The 14,242-nt window shown below is 42.7% G+C and overlaps 1 protein-coding gene and 1 pseudogene across 2 annotated transcripts; both read left to right on the top strand.

The window, feature by feature from the left end:
* The first annotated feature begins 510 nt into the window (after window positions 1-510).
* LOC118395777 (E3 ubiquitin-protein ligase Hakai-like) lies at window positions 511-3,878 on the top strand (annotated as a pseudogene). The gene is made up of 6 exons (XR_008066522.1): window positions 511-627; window positions 1,190-1,357; window positions 1,439-1,539; window positions 1,693-1,776; window positions 2,091-2,164; window positions 2,354-3,878. The product of XR_008066522.1 is annotated as an E3 ubiquitin-protein ligase Hakai-like (transcript).
* Window positions 3,879-4,034: 156 nt separating this feature from the next.
* On the top strand, window positions 4,035-10,373 carry actr6 (actin related protein 6). The gene is made up of 11 exons (XM_035789700.2): window positions 4,035-4,264; window positions 5,445-5,562; window positions 5,698-5,766; window positions 5,913-6,036; window positions 6,264-6,399; window positions 6,718-6,774; window positions 6,904-7,002; window positions 7,351-7,429; window positions 9,304-9,475; window positions 9,590-9,728; window positions 9,864-10,373. The coding sequence occupies exons 1-11, from the start codon at window positions 4,197-4,199 to the stop codon at window positions 9,991-9,993; spliced, it is 1,191 nt and encodes a 396-aa protein (XP_035645593.1). The 5' UTR covers window positions 4,035-4,196; the 3' UTR covers window positions 9,994-10,373.
* Window positions 10,374-14,242: the final 3,869 nt, after the last annotated feature.

Raw genomic sequence — 14,242 nt, 5'->3', positions numbered from 1 at the left:
CCTTTATTTAACCAGGTAGGCCAGTTGAGAACAAGTTCTCATTTACAACTGCGACCTGGCCAAGATAAAGCAAAGTGCGACACAAACAACACAGAGTTACACATGGGATAAACACATGTATAGTCTATAGCACAATAGAAAATCTATATACAATGTGCGCAAATGGAGTAAGGAGGTAAGGCAATAAATAGGCCAATAGTAGCGAAGTAATTACAATTTAGCAAATTAACACTGGAGTGATAGATGTACAGATGATTATGTGTAAGTAGAAATACTGGTGTGCCAAAGAGCAAAAAAGTAAATAAAAACAATATTCAACTAACCTGCCGCCCCAGGTTAGGCAGTAGGGGAATTGTTCTTCCCTTTTCCCAGTCTTTTTTCCTTTCCCTTTTTCTCTCACATCGTGTAATGAATTCGCACTCCAGAACAGTAGGCAGAAACACACGACCAGATAAGAGAACTACAGTAGGTGACTAGGAAGGCTGCGACTGGCCTCACACTCCAGTACAGTTGGTGGCGCTGTATACGCCTTTCAGTTGGTTGCGATCGGCCAATACAAATGTAAAGAAGAAGAACAATCCTTTCCCATACTGCAATGCGTCAATAATTTGATAATGTACCAAAATGGTGAGGAGTTTCTATGTGTACATCCATTTATTCTATTTGTATGGTGTACATATGATACATTTTGTGTTGCAGTGGCTTTTATTATTATGCAGTGTTTCCTGTAGGTAGCTAGAGCCGAAAACACAGACAGGAAACTGTATTGGCCTCAAGGCCTTTGAGGGCTAGCACTGCCTAGCTCGCATTATTTTCAGTTGGCTAGCGAGCTATAGTAGCTATATGCTTATGGCCAACGTTAGCTAGCTAGCTGTATACATATTATATTGTTGTAGTTGATATTGGTAGTTAGGTAAAGGTCTATAAGTATCCCACAGAAATGCAACCCAATAGCCCATGTAACACCACTATGCAACAGTAACATGTTGACGTTAGCATGCAAACAACAAGCAAACTGGACAGGCAGGATATAAGCATGTTTTGTGACCACTGACACTAGCCCAAGCAGAGACCTTAGAAGATAATAATCTATGACCCAAGCATTAGTTTGAACAGTTACAGCCAACAAGTTGAAAAAGATAAATGTGCACATATGGCTATTGACATTGTGACATATGATCATTTTTAGACACTGATCTACAAGGCACTGATGGTTCAGGCATTCTTGGGGGCCCTGATGTACGCAGACGGATCCCCATTAAGCTGATATCCAAGCAGCCAGTCAGAAACAAGGCTGTTAACCACTCACAGAGACCCCTAAGCAGACTGCCCTCCAAAACCCAGTCTAATGATGAAGGTAAGCATGATGGTGGCTTGAAGGAGAGAGAAGCACATCCAGAATTGCCATTCATGTCAATTGTATTCCTTAATGTTCTAGAGGGCTTTGGGTTCAAGCAGGAAGATAGATTTGAGCGCAAGTCTGGAGATGCGTTAGGCAACCAGAGGAGGTTCCCTCAGCCCGTGTTCTGGGACTACAAAGTAAGTGTCCATCTCTATATTTCTTCTAAAACACGGTTACTCTTCTAATTTGTTGCGACCCAAAATAACGCTATCATGATGTTGCAGGCTGCATATTGTGTGTATTCTTTCAAAGACAGCTAAATGTGAAAATATTCGTTTTTGTCTCTTCAGCTGAATCTGGTTGGCGAAAAGGACGACACGCCAGTTCATTTCTGTGAGATATGTGGCCTTCCCATAAAGCTCTATGGACGCATGGTAAATTTATGCCTCCTTCCCTCACTAGGAATATTTCTGCAAGTAACTATAATCCACACTCTTTATTCATTCATTTTTATGCCTTGACACCACAGTAGGTTGGTGGCACCTTAATTGGGGAGGACAGGCTTGTGGTCATGACTGGAGCGGAATCAGGGGAATGGTATCCAATACATTAAACACATGGTTTCCATGTGTCTGATGCCAATCCATCTACTCTGTTCCAGCCACGAATATGAGCCGTCCTCCCCTCACCAGCCTCCTGTGCTTGACACTTGGCGCTCATGTGTGCTAACATTGTTCCTCTTCCATAGATTCCCTGCAAGCATGTATTTTGCTATGATTGTGCCCTGCTCCATGAGAAGAAGATGGAAAAGATGTGTCCAGGGTAAATTGCCTCTCAAACCTTTGCGTTCGATTATACCGTACAAGTTAAATTAGTCATGAACTGTTGTGAGCTATCTCCCTCACATTGTGAGTGCACAGTCTAGTCTCTCTGCTAAGTCTCAAAGCATGTGTTGATGTAATGCGTGTGTTGTCGCTGGCTCCACTTCCCTTACTAAACCCCTGAGATTAGTCTCACCCTATACAGCTGCACAGATCCGGTCCAGCGGATCGAGCAGTGCCTGCGGGGCCTCCTCTACATGTGCAGCATCGTTCCGGGCTGCAAGCGCACCTACTTGTCCCAGCGCGACCTGCAGGCCCATGTCAACCACCGACACATGAGGGCATCCAAGGCTGCAGGAGGGGGCATTCTACCACGCCTAGAGCCCTTGCATCCACAACTGGCCTCAGAGCCACCTGACCACTTCCGTCGAATACCACTGCCCCACCTGGCCAAAGGACACCCCCTCATACCCCCACAGCTGCAGGTACACGACCCCTATGGTCAGCCCCCTCCCGCCTCGCCGTCAACCCCCTCCTCTGAACTGGGACCCTCTGGTCTCCATCGCCCCCCACTGGGTCAGGAGACGTTCCGCATTGCCACGTTGACTACTCGCAAGCACAGCAACCTCATCACTGTGCCCATTCAGGATGACTCTGGGGACTCGCCCCTTCCCCAGCCTGCCCAGGGCATGCCCCCTCCCCACCAGCATCAGGGAGACTACCCTGGCCAGCCCCACCACCTGCTGGCCCTCCCACCCCAGCAGCAGCACTACGGCCCACCCCTCAGCCGCCACCCACCCTCAGCCACTCTATGCAGCACCTGCCTCAGGGCTCCGGGACACCTCATCTGGTCTACAACCAGGTCCCTCCCATGTCCTCAGGCCTGCCTCCTATCACCCCACCTCCTGGACACATCATGGGCCAGATGCCTCCCTACATGAACCACCCACCTCCCCCAGGCCCCCTGCCCCAACACGGTGGTCCTCCTGTTAACACGCCCCCTCCCCACCACTACAATCCAAGCTCCATGCAGAAGGATCGGGGCACTCTTAGCCCGCCCTTTAATCAGCCCGGGGGACTGAGCCCAGGGATGTGGCCAGCCCCCAGGGGCACTCACCCACCCTGCATGCAGGGGCCCCCACCCCATAGCCAGATGCCTGGTCCTCCCCAGCACCCAGACCAGTCCCGCTACCACCCTTACTATCAGTAACCTCACCCACAAAACCTAGTTCAGAGTTCAGACATTGCATTGTGTTGATTAGTTTAAATATGGAGCCTAATATGAGTAAGTGGAACTAATGATAACCTGTATACTCACTTCAGGATTTCTGAACATCTCAATAGATTTTAGAAATAGTTTCTATGTTTTTGAATTCTCATCAAATTAATTGTGAAAGACTGAACTTAATTTAATTTTTCTGAAGTCAAGCCTTATTCTGACACATGGAAATGTTATTTTGTCATTTTCCAAATATGTAATGCCTGGTGAATTTTTCAATGGGATAGAATTTGATCAAATGTATGGTTACAAAAATGATTTAATGTCTTTGGTACATTGTGTGGAGGCATTGGCCATTCATATTTTGGGTGAGATGTTAAACAAAATGAATGTACTGATATGAAAATAATGATAAAAAATACCTGCCATTTCTGAAATGTAAGCAACTGAGTTTTTTTTTAACCAAATGTTATTACAATAAAGGTTGCATACCCCCGTTTGATCATGTTATTGTGGAGGACCTTGTAGACGTATATTTTACACTGTCGGAATTTAGTGGATTGTGATTTTCAAGATGCGAAAAAATGCCCATGTTTGTTGGTACAGGCCCGGAACTATTGTTATCAGACACGCTTCCTCCCGGCCCAACTATTGGAAGGACACATATCTTGAGCTATGATTGGCCAGAAAGAAGCACGCTAGAAGAGCGCACGATACATTCGATATTTGCTCAGCTATGTAGCTAGCTACTGTAGTTTGATTGTTTATTGAACTACAGTTTAAGCGGCCCTGGTAAAGTCGCAAGTTACAGAAAATGACCACTTTAGTTCTTGATAACGGAGCTTATTCGGCCAAAATTGGATACAGCCACGAAAAAGTCAGGTAACATTAACGTTACAAGCTATGATGCGAGCTAACAAATATAACTGGCTCAACATACCGTTGTGCTTTTTATTGTTCGATGTTTTATAGAAAAAAATGATTATTATTGTGACCAATTTCAAGGGAATAATCAGATCGGATGGTTCAAGCTTCAATCTGTGATTCGTTTTTGAGCTAAACGGGAACCCCGTCACTTGTTTTGGTATGGACGGGTTGGTTGTTCAGCAGCAACTGAGGCAAAACATGCGGGATTCTTAGATTGTTGACAACGTGTAAACTATATTTCGTCTCCAATGTTTATATTTAACATAAATACATTTCCACAATGAGCACTTGTCTCTCAAATACTTCGTTACTTATTGGTTAACTAGATTTTATCCATATTAGCATTGACATGAAATCAGTCAGAACAAGACAGGATGGTATAAACAGCTTGATTAAAGTTGTTGCAACCAGTCACTTACGATTCCCCACAGGGAGGTTTGTCATTGTTGGTAGCTATCTGGCCATCCAGAATCACAAAAACTCCTGGATTTCTGCCCCATTGATACGTGCACATCGTTTTCCTGAATTTGTCAGCTAACCCATCTATACAGATGGGGCTAGGGAAATGAGCTCCCTCTCAAATTCATAGACTGTTCTCTAGCTAGATGCAAGGACTGACACTTCATGACATGTACATGATATTTTGAAGCTTTTTATGTTCTTGTTTGTAAACAATGGAGTAATAAAACCTTTAATTTGGGTAATAGAAAAATAGTCGTACTAGCTAATGGGGCATTTATAATAATATTCATACCTTTTAAATTAGTATTTCAGGATTTTACAACTTGATTTTAGATGGTTCCTAACCCTGAAAGTTATTTTCGATCCAGGAGAAATTGTAGTGCACGGTTTGGTTTTCTTTAAACAGCCACTGCAAACTTCAGCTAACTTAAGCCACTGCAAGTTAAGATCAACGGAAGTGATGTGGGCATGTAAAAAACAAATCTAAAGATAGTTCGGTTTGTAGTGGCTGTGTAATGAAAACCGAACCATTGATTACAGTTTATCCTGGCCCATAGACTACTTGCAGGATGAGGAACCATCTAACTTTAAGTTGTAAAATCCTAAACTACCTCTTTAACCGGCAGACCTCTTCGATTTCAAGCAGAGTGCTCTTGTTTCTCTTTTCCCATAGCGTTATCCCAAATTGTCAGTTTCGCTCCAAGACGTCAAGGCTGAAGACTTTTACCGCCAACCAACTGGATGAAATCAAGGATCCCTCAGGACTTTTCTACATTCTCCCTTTCCAAAAGGTGCGCACGTGATCTGGCCGTGTCGTCCAGGGGGTTGCACTGCATCTTGCCAGTAAATTATTCCTAGGCTTGGCGGACAAAAGGGGCACTGCATCCGATAGACTAAAATGCTTTTTATTGTCTGTTCTGTTGCAGGGTTACCTTGTTAATTGGGATGTCCAAAGAAAAGTGTGGGATCACCTCTTTGGAAAGGAAATGTTTAAGGTGCTGTTGATCCAATGTGTTGTGATTAATGATTTTCCACAATTAGCTGAATCACAAATGTTGTGTAAGTAACCCTATGGAATTGAAGATGGGTGGAGATTGATAACAGTGGGGAAGAAGTTGCAATGTGTATGTTATGGCTGCAGGTGGACTTTGCAGACACCAGTGTAGTGATCACAGAGCCCTACTTCAACTTCACCTCCATTCAGGAGTCCATGAATGAGATCCTGTTTGAGGAATACCAATTCCAAGCAGCTCTCAGAATTAATGGTGAGTTCAATGTACTCAGTAAAGGACTTCCCCAGTGGCTGAAGGCTTGTGTGTTTTCAATTAGTAACTATGCTAGATCTAAGATATCTATATTTTGATCTTACACTGTGACTGAATGATAAATTCAACCCCATGCAAGTTAAATTATGATGATACAGACCTGGCTGTGATAATGGTAGAAATTATTCCTACTTGGCTGTGTAATGCGGATGTCTTCTCTGTTTCAGCTGGATCCCTGAGCGCCCACCGCTACTTCCAGATGAACAACCAGGAGCTGTGCTGCATCGTGGTGGACAGTGGCTTCTCCTTCACCCACATAGTCCCCTACTGCAGGGGGAAGAAAATGAAGGATGGGATATGCAGGTTAACACTATTGCTATTCAACATTAACAGTACAAAAATGTTAACAAAAAGTACTATAATTTTAAAAAACGTGCCACGACATGATTCAAAATGAGTTTGGAATATTTCAGATCACAATTGTATTATATACACCTTTTACCGAACCTGTAACCTCCACATGGACGTCTTAAAAATACATATTTTATGAAATATAGTAGCCTTTGGTGTTATTTATTTGTGCTGTGTCCTAAAGCTAATGCGACATGGTTTTGGGATTTAGCTATTAGCATGTAGCACTACTTTGATTTGACCATAATTTCGTTTTATTTCCCTTGGTAGGATCAACGTAGGAGGCAAGCTACTGACCAATCATTTGAAGGAGATTATTTCATATAGGTAAGATTGTCATGTCAAACTGACATTGACTATTGTGTCCATAGTTTTATACAGCTCCTCCAATGTCACGTGTTTGTGCAGAATTGTAATTGATATAATTTTATTGCGCTGAATGTCCTTCCTCAACAGGCAGTTGCATGTCATGGATGAGACCCATGTGATCAATCAGGTGAAAGAGGATGTGTGCTATGTATCCCAGGATTTCTACAAGGACATGGATATAGCACAGTAAGGACATTTTCATTTTTATTAGAGCATCGTCTCGCCTGCTAAACTAGACACAAGTCTGTATGTGCATTTATTTAACTAGGCAAGTCAGTTAAGAACAAATTCTTATTTACAACGATGGCCTACCGGGGAACAGTGGGTTAACTACCTTGTTTGGGGGCAGAATGACATATTTTTACCTTGTCAGCTCGGGAATTCGATCCAGCAACCTTTCGGTTACTGGCCCAACGCGCTAACCTGCCGCCCCAAACTTGTAGGCTACTATTTAATTGAAGCAGTTATGTCCGTAGATAAGTGAGACCATTGAGTGAGTGTTGATTTAAAGGTGGTGATCGACTCTGTTTGCAGGTTAAAAGGAGAGGACAACACAGTGATGAGAGATTATGTGCTACCAGATTTCAGCTCCATCAAGAAGGGCTTTTGCAAGGTATGGATTCTTCACACGCATTTATTTGAACCCACTTTCCGTTCATTGTTACACCTAAACTCAGCACAAAAAAAACGTCCTCTCACTGTCAACTGCGTTTATTTTCAGCAAACTTAACATGTTTAAATATTTGTATGAACATAACAAGATTCAACAACTGAGACATGAACTGAACAAGTTCCACAGACATGTGACTAACGGAAATGGAATAATCTGTCCCTGAACCAAGGGGGGTCAAAATCAAAAGTAACAGTCAGTGTGGCCACCAGCTGCATTAAGTACTGCAGTGCATCTCCTCCTCATGGACTGCACCAGATTTGCCAGTTCTTGCTGTGAGATGTTACCCCATTCTTCCACCAAGGCCCCTGCAAGTTCCCAGACATTTCTGGGGGGAATGGCCCTAGCCCTCACCCTCCAGTCTAACAGGTCCCAGACGTGCTCAATGGGATTGAGATCTGGGCTCTTCGTTGGCCATGCCTCACCAGACATTACTGGCAACAACATCGCCTATGGGCACAAACCCACCATCACTGGACCAGACAGGACTGGCAAAAAGTGCTCTTCACTGACGAGTCACGGTTTTGTCTCACCAAGGGTGAGGGTCGGATTCACGTTTATCGTCGAAGGAATGAGCGTTACACCGAGGCCTGTATTCTGGAGCGGGATCGATTTGGAGGTGGGGGTTCCATCATGGTCTGGGGCGGTGCGTCAAAGCATCACCAGACTGAGCTGGTTGTCATTGCAGGCAATCTCAACGTTGTGTGTTACAGGGAGGACATCCATGGCATTCCTGTCTTGCAGGAAAACATGCACACAAAGAGCAGTATGGCTGGTGGCATTGTCATGCTGGAGGGTCATGTCAGGATGAGCCTGCAGGAAGGGTACCACATGAGGGAGGAGGATGTCTTCCCTGTAACGCACAGCGTTGAGATTGCCTGCAAACCGCCCCCAGACCATGACGGAACCTCCATCCCCAAGTCGATCCCGCTCCAGAGTACAGGCCTCGGTGTAACATTCGTTCCTTCAACAATAAATGCGAATCCGACCATCACCCCTGGTGAGACAAAACCGTGACTCATCAGTGAAGAGCACTTTTTGCCAGTCCTGTCTGGTCCAGCAATGGTGGGTTTGTGCTCATAGACAACATTGTTGCCAGTGATGTCTGGTGAGGACCTGCCTTACAACAGGCCTACAAGCCCCTGGTCCAGCCTCTATCAGCCTATTACAGACAGTCTGAGCACTGATGGAGAGATTGTGCGTTCCTGGTGTAACTCGGGCAGTTGTTGTTGCCATCCTGTACCTGTCCCGCAGGTTTGATGTTCGTATGTACTGATCCTGTGTAGGTGTTGTTAGTCGTCTGCCACTGCGAGGACAATCAGCTGTCCGTCCTGTCTCCCTGTAGCGCTGTCTTAGGCATCTCACAGTACGGACATTGCAATTTATTGCCATGGCCACATCTGCAGTCCTCATGCCTCCTTGCAGCATGCCTAAGGCACGTTCACGCAGATGAGCAGGGACCCTGGGCATCTTTCTTTTGTTGTTTTTTCAGTCAGTAGAAAGACCTCTTTAGTGTCCTAAGTTTTCATAACTGTGACCTTAATTGCCTACATCTGTATGCTGTCCGTGTCTTAACAACCGTTCCATAGGTGCATGTTCATTAAATGTTTATGGTTCATTGAACAAGCATGGGAAACAGTGTTTAAACCCATTGCAATGAAGATCTGTGAAGTTATTTAGATTTTTACAAATTATCTTTGAAAGACAGGATCCTGAAAAGGGGACGTTTATTTTTTTGCAGAATTTACTTTATAATTTAAGGAGGTTGTGGATGGAGTAGTCTCCTGTTCTCTGACCATCCTCTGTGTCTTCCCCAGCCACGAGAGGAGATGAACTTCACAGGGAAATACAAGACTGGAGAGCAGATCCTGCGCTTGGCCAATGAGAGGTTTGCCGTCCCAGAGATGCTCTTTCACCCCTCAGACATCGGCATCCATGAGATCGGCATCCCTGAAGCGCTAGTCAACTCCATCAACAACATGCCAGAGGGTAGGAGAAAGAACAGTCATCACACTTTCACTCACAGCCATACAAGAGATTGGTGAAGGGTGAAGAGGTGTCAATGAAATAAAATGTAATTTTCTCTCCTGTTTCCTTGTATAGAGATGCAGCCCCACTTCTACAAGAACATTGTCCTCACTGGGGGTAACACATTGTTCCCAGGGTTCAGAGATCGGGTGTACAAAGAGGTCCGCTCCCTCACCCCCACCGACTTCCAGGTTTCTGTGCTGCAGCCACCCAAGTGAGTCTATTTAGAAGAGTGAACGAGAAATAAACACCAGTTTGCAACTTCTTTTCAAGGCTTAACATTTTTATTTAGGGAGTAAAATCTTATCACTGATTTGTAAATGAACACGTTACCTTTCTCTGTCCGTAGTCCAATCTCCTACCCATGGGAAGGAGGCAAGCTCCTGGCAGAAAACCCAGACTTTGATGAGATGGTGGTCACTCGCGAAGACTATGAGGAGAATGGACATTTCATTTGTGAAGAAAAGTTTGATATCTAAAGGACTTCAGTTGTAATCATATGTCTCACAAAGGTCATTGGACAGAGGATGGCTGAAGCAACTACAGCAGATCCAACAATTACATTTTTAAAAAACTGAAAATGTAATTGGAATTCAGATTTCTAGTACTGTTATTGGGATGCAGACTTTACATTCTTACGTCTTCGGCTATCATTATAAATGTGTGAACATTGAATCACAGGTAGTGCCCATCAAAGGAGTGTAGAACTTACCAATTCAAATTTACCACTGGGTTTGCTGGCAAACCATAAAACAAAATTCTAACTCAATACAGTAACAAACCACCCCTAAAGCCCCTCACTCATCATTAAATTGCTCCAGTGAGTTTATTTGCTAAATAAACACATTCCTCAAGAGTCCGTTAGATGTTGATCATTATTTCCCCCCTACTTACAGATTCAACTTTACTATCAACTTTCGTAGAATCAACTACAGTGGGGCAAAAAGTTATTTCGTCAGCCACCAATTGTGCAAGTTTATGATTTTTTATGAATTTATTTGCAAATTATGGTGGAAAATAAGTACGGCCTGAAGCATTATATATGCTGTTGTTTTACTGTTATGCTGATTAGGTTTATATTGTTACCTGTGCATAGAAGGCACTGACATATCTGTACTTTGTACCAAATGAAACTGGGTGTAGCTGGTAGTATGATATCAGTTTCAACTCAACCCCAGAATAAATTGGTGGCTATGAGTGATCATGGAAATATGGCAAGTTTTTGCATGCCTTCCAGTCATGGTAAATCCTACATTTTCAAAGAGAGACAAAGCATGTTTTTGTATTTTTGACATAGACACCAGCAATACAGTATAATGTTTGTAGGAAGCAGGAAAAAACGTCATGATTTGCTCAAGTTTCATATTGCCATTGCTCATATCTGGAAAGGCAACCCGAGATTGCTCTCTTTCTCTGTGAGGCCAAGCACTACCAGAAGTCAAGATTGTGCTTCTTGGCAGCAGAATCTCTGGCAAGAGTTCCTCTAGAAATACCATCCTGGGTATAAAGAAATGTAGGCAAAAACAGTCAGTTGCACAAAGCAGTCAGTTGTACTACCAGTTACACTGTATGGTGGTCACAGTGATCGAAACACCACACTGGATCAGTGTTCTGACAGTGACCACTCCAAAATGGTTTAAAGAAGAGATTCAACATAGCATTTGTCTGTGCCGTCCAGTGGCATACGTATTCCTCCTGGTAATCCCAACCGATGAGCCATTAAGAGAAGCTGATAAGAGAGCAGTGGAAGAACACATGGGTCTTTTCAGTGAGATGGTTTCGAGGCATCCTGTTCACGTATGGTGATAGCCTACAATAAATAACAATTGAGCAGCAGATTGAAAGGGAGGGGGAAGCCCTCCAGTGGCTCCAGTGTGAGAACAAATATCATGTTCTTGGCAATATGCGCAAAGCGGAAAATACTCGGAAGTTGTAAAACGTCTGGAGAAGATAAAGGAGATGATGGAAAGAAACAGGTAAATAATAGCCACATTTCTCTAAATGGTTAGTTTCAATAAGGAACCCTATTGCCACATGTTCTTTGTCAATTAATTTGTCTCAAGTCTCAACAGCAGCAAGCATTTCAAAAACATTTTCTGTTTTGTGCCTACTTACCCAACCCTAAACTGTGTCATATGGCTTCCAGCACTTCATCTCTTGGCATCTGAACGCAGGACAGTACTGCTGGGAAAGACTAAAGCTTTGAAGAACTCTGCAGGAAAGTGCTGTTCACTGCAGAGAACCTACTAGAGGACATAAAGCAGAGGGCATTAAGCATGGAAAGAGAAGGGAAGGCTCTCAAGTTGCTCTTGAAACAGTGTGATCAAAGGCATCATGTGCTGAACTTAAATGGAATGATCTCCCTTAGACCACAGAGCTTCTGTGGAAGGTGGAGAGCATGGTGATAGGAAATGGGATTACAGTAGGTTTTACAAGACCTTGAAGAGGAGAGCAGCGATTGACAGGGAAACAGAGGATGTTGAAAGTGCAAGAGCAACGAAATATGATCAAAGAAAATGGTAAGACCAGTGCAGTGGTCCATTTGCAGTAGACCCACATGACTACTGTGGTCTTTGACCCCTTTCCTCTATTAGCTTAATTGACCTTTGTGACAGAGGTATCACACACATTAATAATTCAACCATTTGAAGAATTTATTTTCTAAAACGCTATATCCACCAATTTTTCACATTTGTGTTTTGTAATCAGAAATTATTGCTTATTTGTGTGTAAAATATTACTGTTCTCAGACTTGTAATTCATAGATATTAGATGTGTACGAAAATAAATGTATTTGCAAAATGCTATATATCTATTGTTTAGCTGAAATGGAATGTTCATATCCTGTATATTTGACTGTGATATGTGGTTGTCTCTCTATTTTAAGATTAATTAATTTACTGTAAGTCGCTCTGGATACGAGCATATGCTATATGTTAAATGTAAATGTTTTACATACAGATTTCATATTACTGTATTGAATTGTCTATATATATATATATATATATATATATATATATTGATGTCACATGTAATTATATTACATTTGACTGTGCAAAACCTAGCAGTAGTTCTTGTGTCTCTGAGAGTGAGGTGGTTATATAGCACATAAAACATGATTATTTGTCTCTGAAATTAAACCAATGATACATTTTAAACAAATACATGTCTGTCATTGAACAGCCCCTTGCCATGATTAGATAGTGAACAAAACACATTCTTTCATAATTTCTTTCATCAATAAAAGCAAATGTACCAACATTTCTGGAAATGTATATATAGCGTTTTGGAATGAAACTCTTCAGTTGTAGATGCCAAATTTCTCTCACATATTGCAAAGACCAACTTCTCTTTTAGGATGTCACTTAGGCCTACTTGACATAAGCCTAAACATAGATATAATAAATACTAACACTATTTTTGTTCAGTCTCTTTCAATAAATAAATGGTACAGGGAACTTTTGTATCTCACCTTCCACCCTACACTCTTTTCACAGAACCTGCAATCCACCTCTCAGAACTCAGGATTGTTCTTCTGGGATGGAGAATGAGTGGGAAAAAGTTCAGCAGGCAACACCATCCCGGTGAGGGGGGAATTTCAGACTGAGCAAGTAACATCTGAGTGTTTAGAGGGGCAGGGTGCAGTGGCAGGACAACAGCTCACTGTTGGACATACCAGGAAGATGGACAACCTCTGAGATCAACACTCCAAAGATAGAGAAACTGGAGAAAGCTCACAGTGTGTTTCTGTGTGCCTCAACCGCATGCATTCCTTCTGGTCGTTCCTACTGGCGTCTGCTTCAAAGAAGTTGAAAGAAGAACCACAGAGGAACACATGGGTATGCTCAGTGAGACAGTCTGGAGACACACCATGGTGCTAGGAGACCATGCCATTGAGCAGCACAATGAAAGTGAAGGAGAGGCCCTACAATGGCTCATTGAGAAATGTGTTTTCAATAACATGAACAAAACCAGGTCACAGAGCTATTGGAGAAGAAGGAGGAATTGGTGGCAAAGAACAGAAGTTGCCTCACCAGAAATTAGGATCTAGATGATGAAGAAAAAACGATATCTGTAACTGAATGGGAAGATCTAGTCGAGAAGATGGTCAAGATAAAAGATAACAGCAGTAACTTTGATTTAAAGAAAGAGAACCTTGGACCTTGCATGTTTTTATTATATATACCTATTCAACAAGTGCATACCACACAAATGCACTACTTTTACTGTGTGATAAGAAAGGCACACAATATGAGGGGCTTTACTCAACCCTGCTTTTATGTTTCAGTGAGTGGTGGCACCCCCTCTGAAGATGGAAGCTCAGTTTATAGTGCTGAAGCACACGCCAAGGCAAATATACTTATGACTAACAAAGTGAATAAATGGCTAGGTCAACTGAGTACAGATGTCAGTGTTATTGAGCCAACAAGGAAGACAAGGACAAACACAGGAAGCATAGACTTCCCTCTTCCCAGCAGTAAGTCTATTAAAATGACAAGCTTACTGATGAGTCTTGAATAATAACCACCACTCCTGCTTTAATTCTCCTTTCTGTACTAAGTTGATGACTGATGATTACTTTTATTAAGAATTTATTTGTCTCATACATCATGTCAATATACAATTATTCACCTAGACATACTAGCAGCACATAATTTGCAAACATTGCAAACATAGTGCAAGAGCCATGTAACATTAGACTTAAAGTATTCACATAGACAGATAAAC

This window comes from Oncorhynchus keta, chromosome 17 (assembly GCF_023373465.1).
Source record: "Oncorhynchus keta strain PuntledgeMale-10-30-2019 chromosome 17, Oket_V2, whole genome shotgun sequence".
Taxonomy (NCBI): domain Eukaryota; kingdom Metazoa; phylum Chordata; class Actinopteri; order Salmoniformes; family Salmonidae; genus Oncorhynchus; species Oncorhynchus keta.
This window is presented reverse-complemented; position numbering and strand designations above follow the sequence as displayed.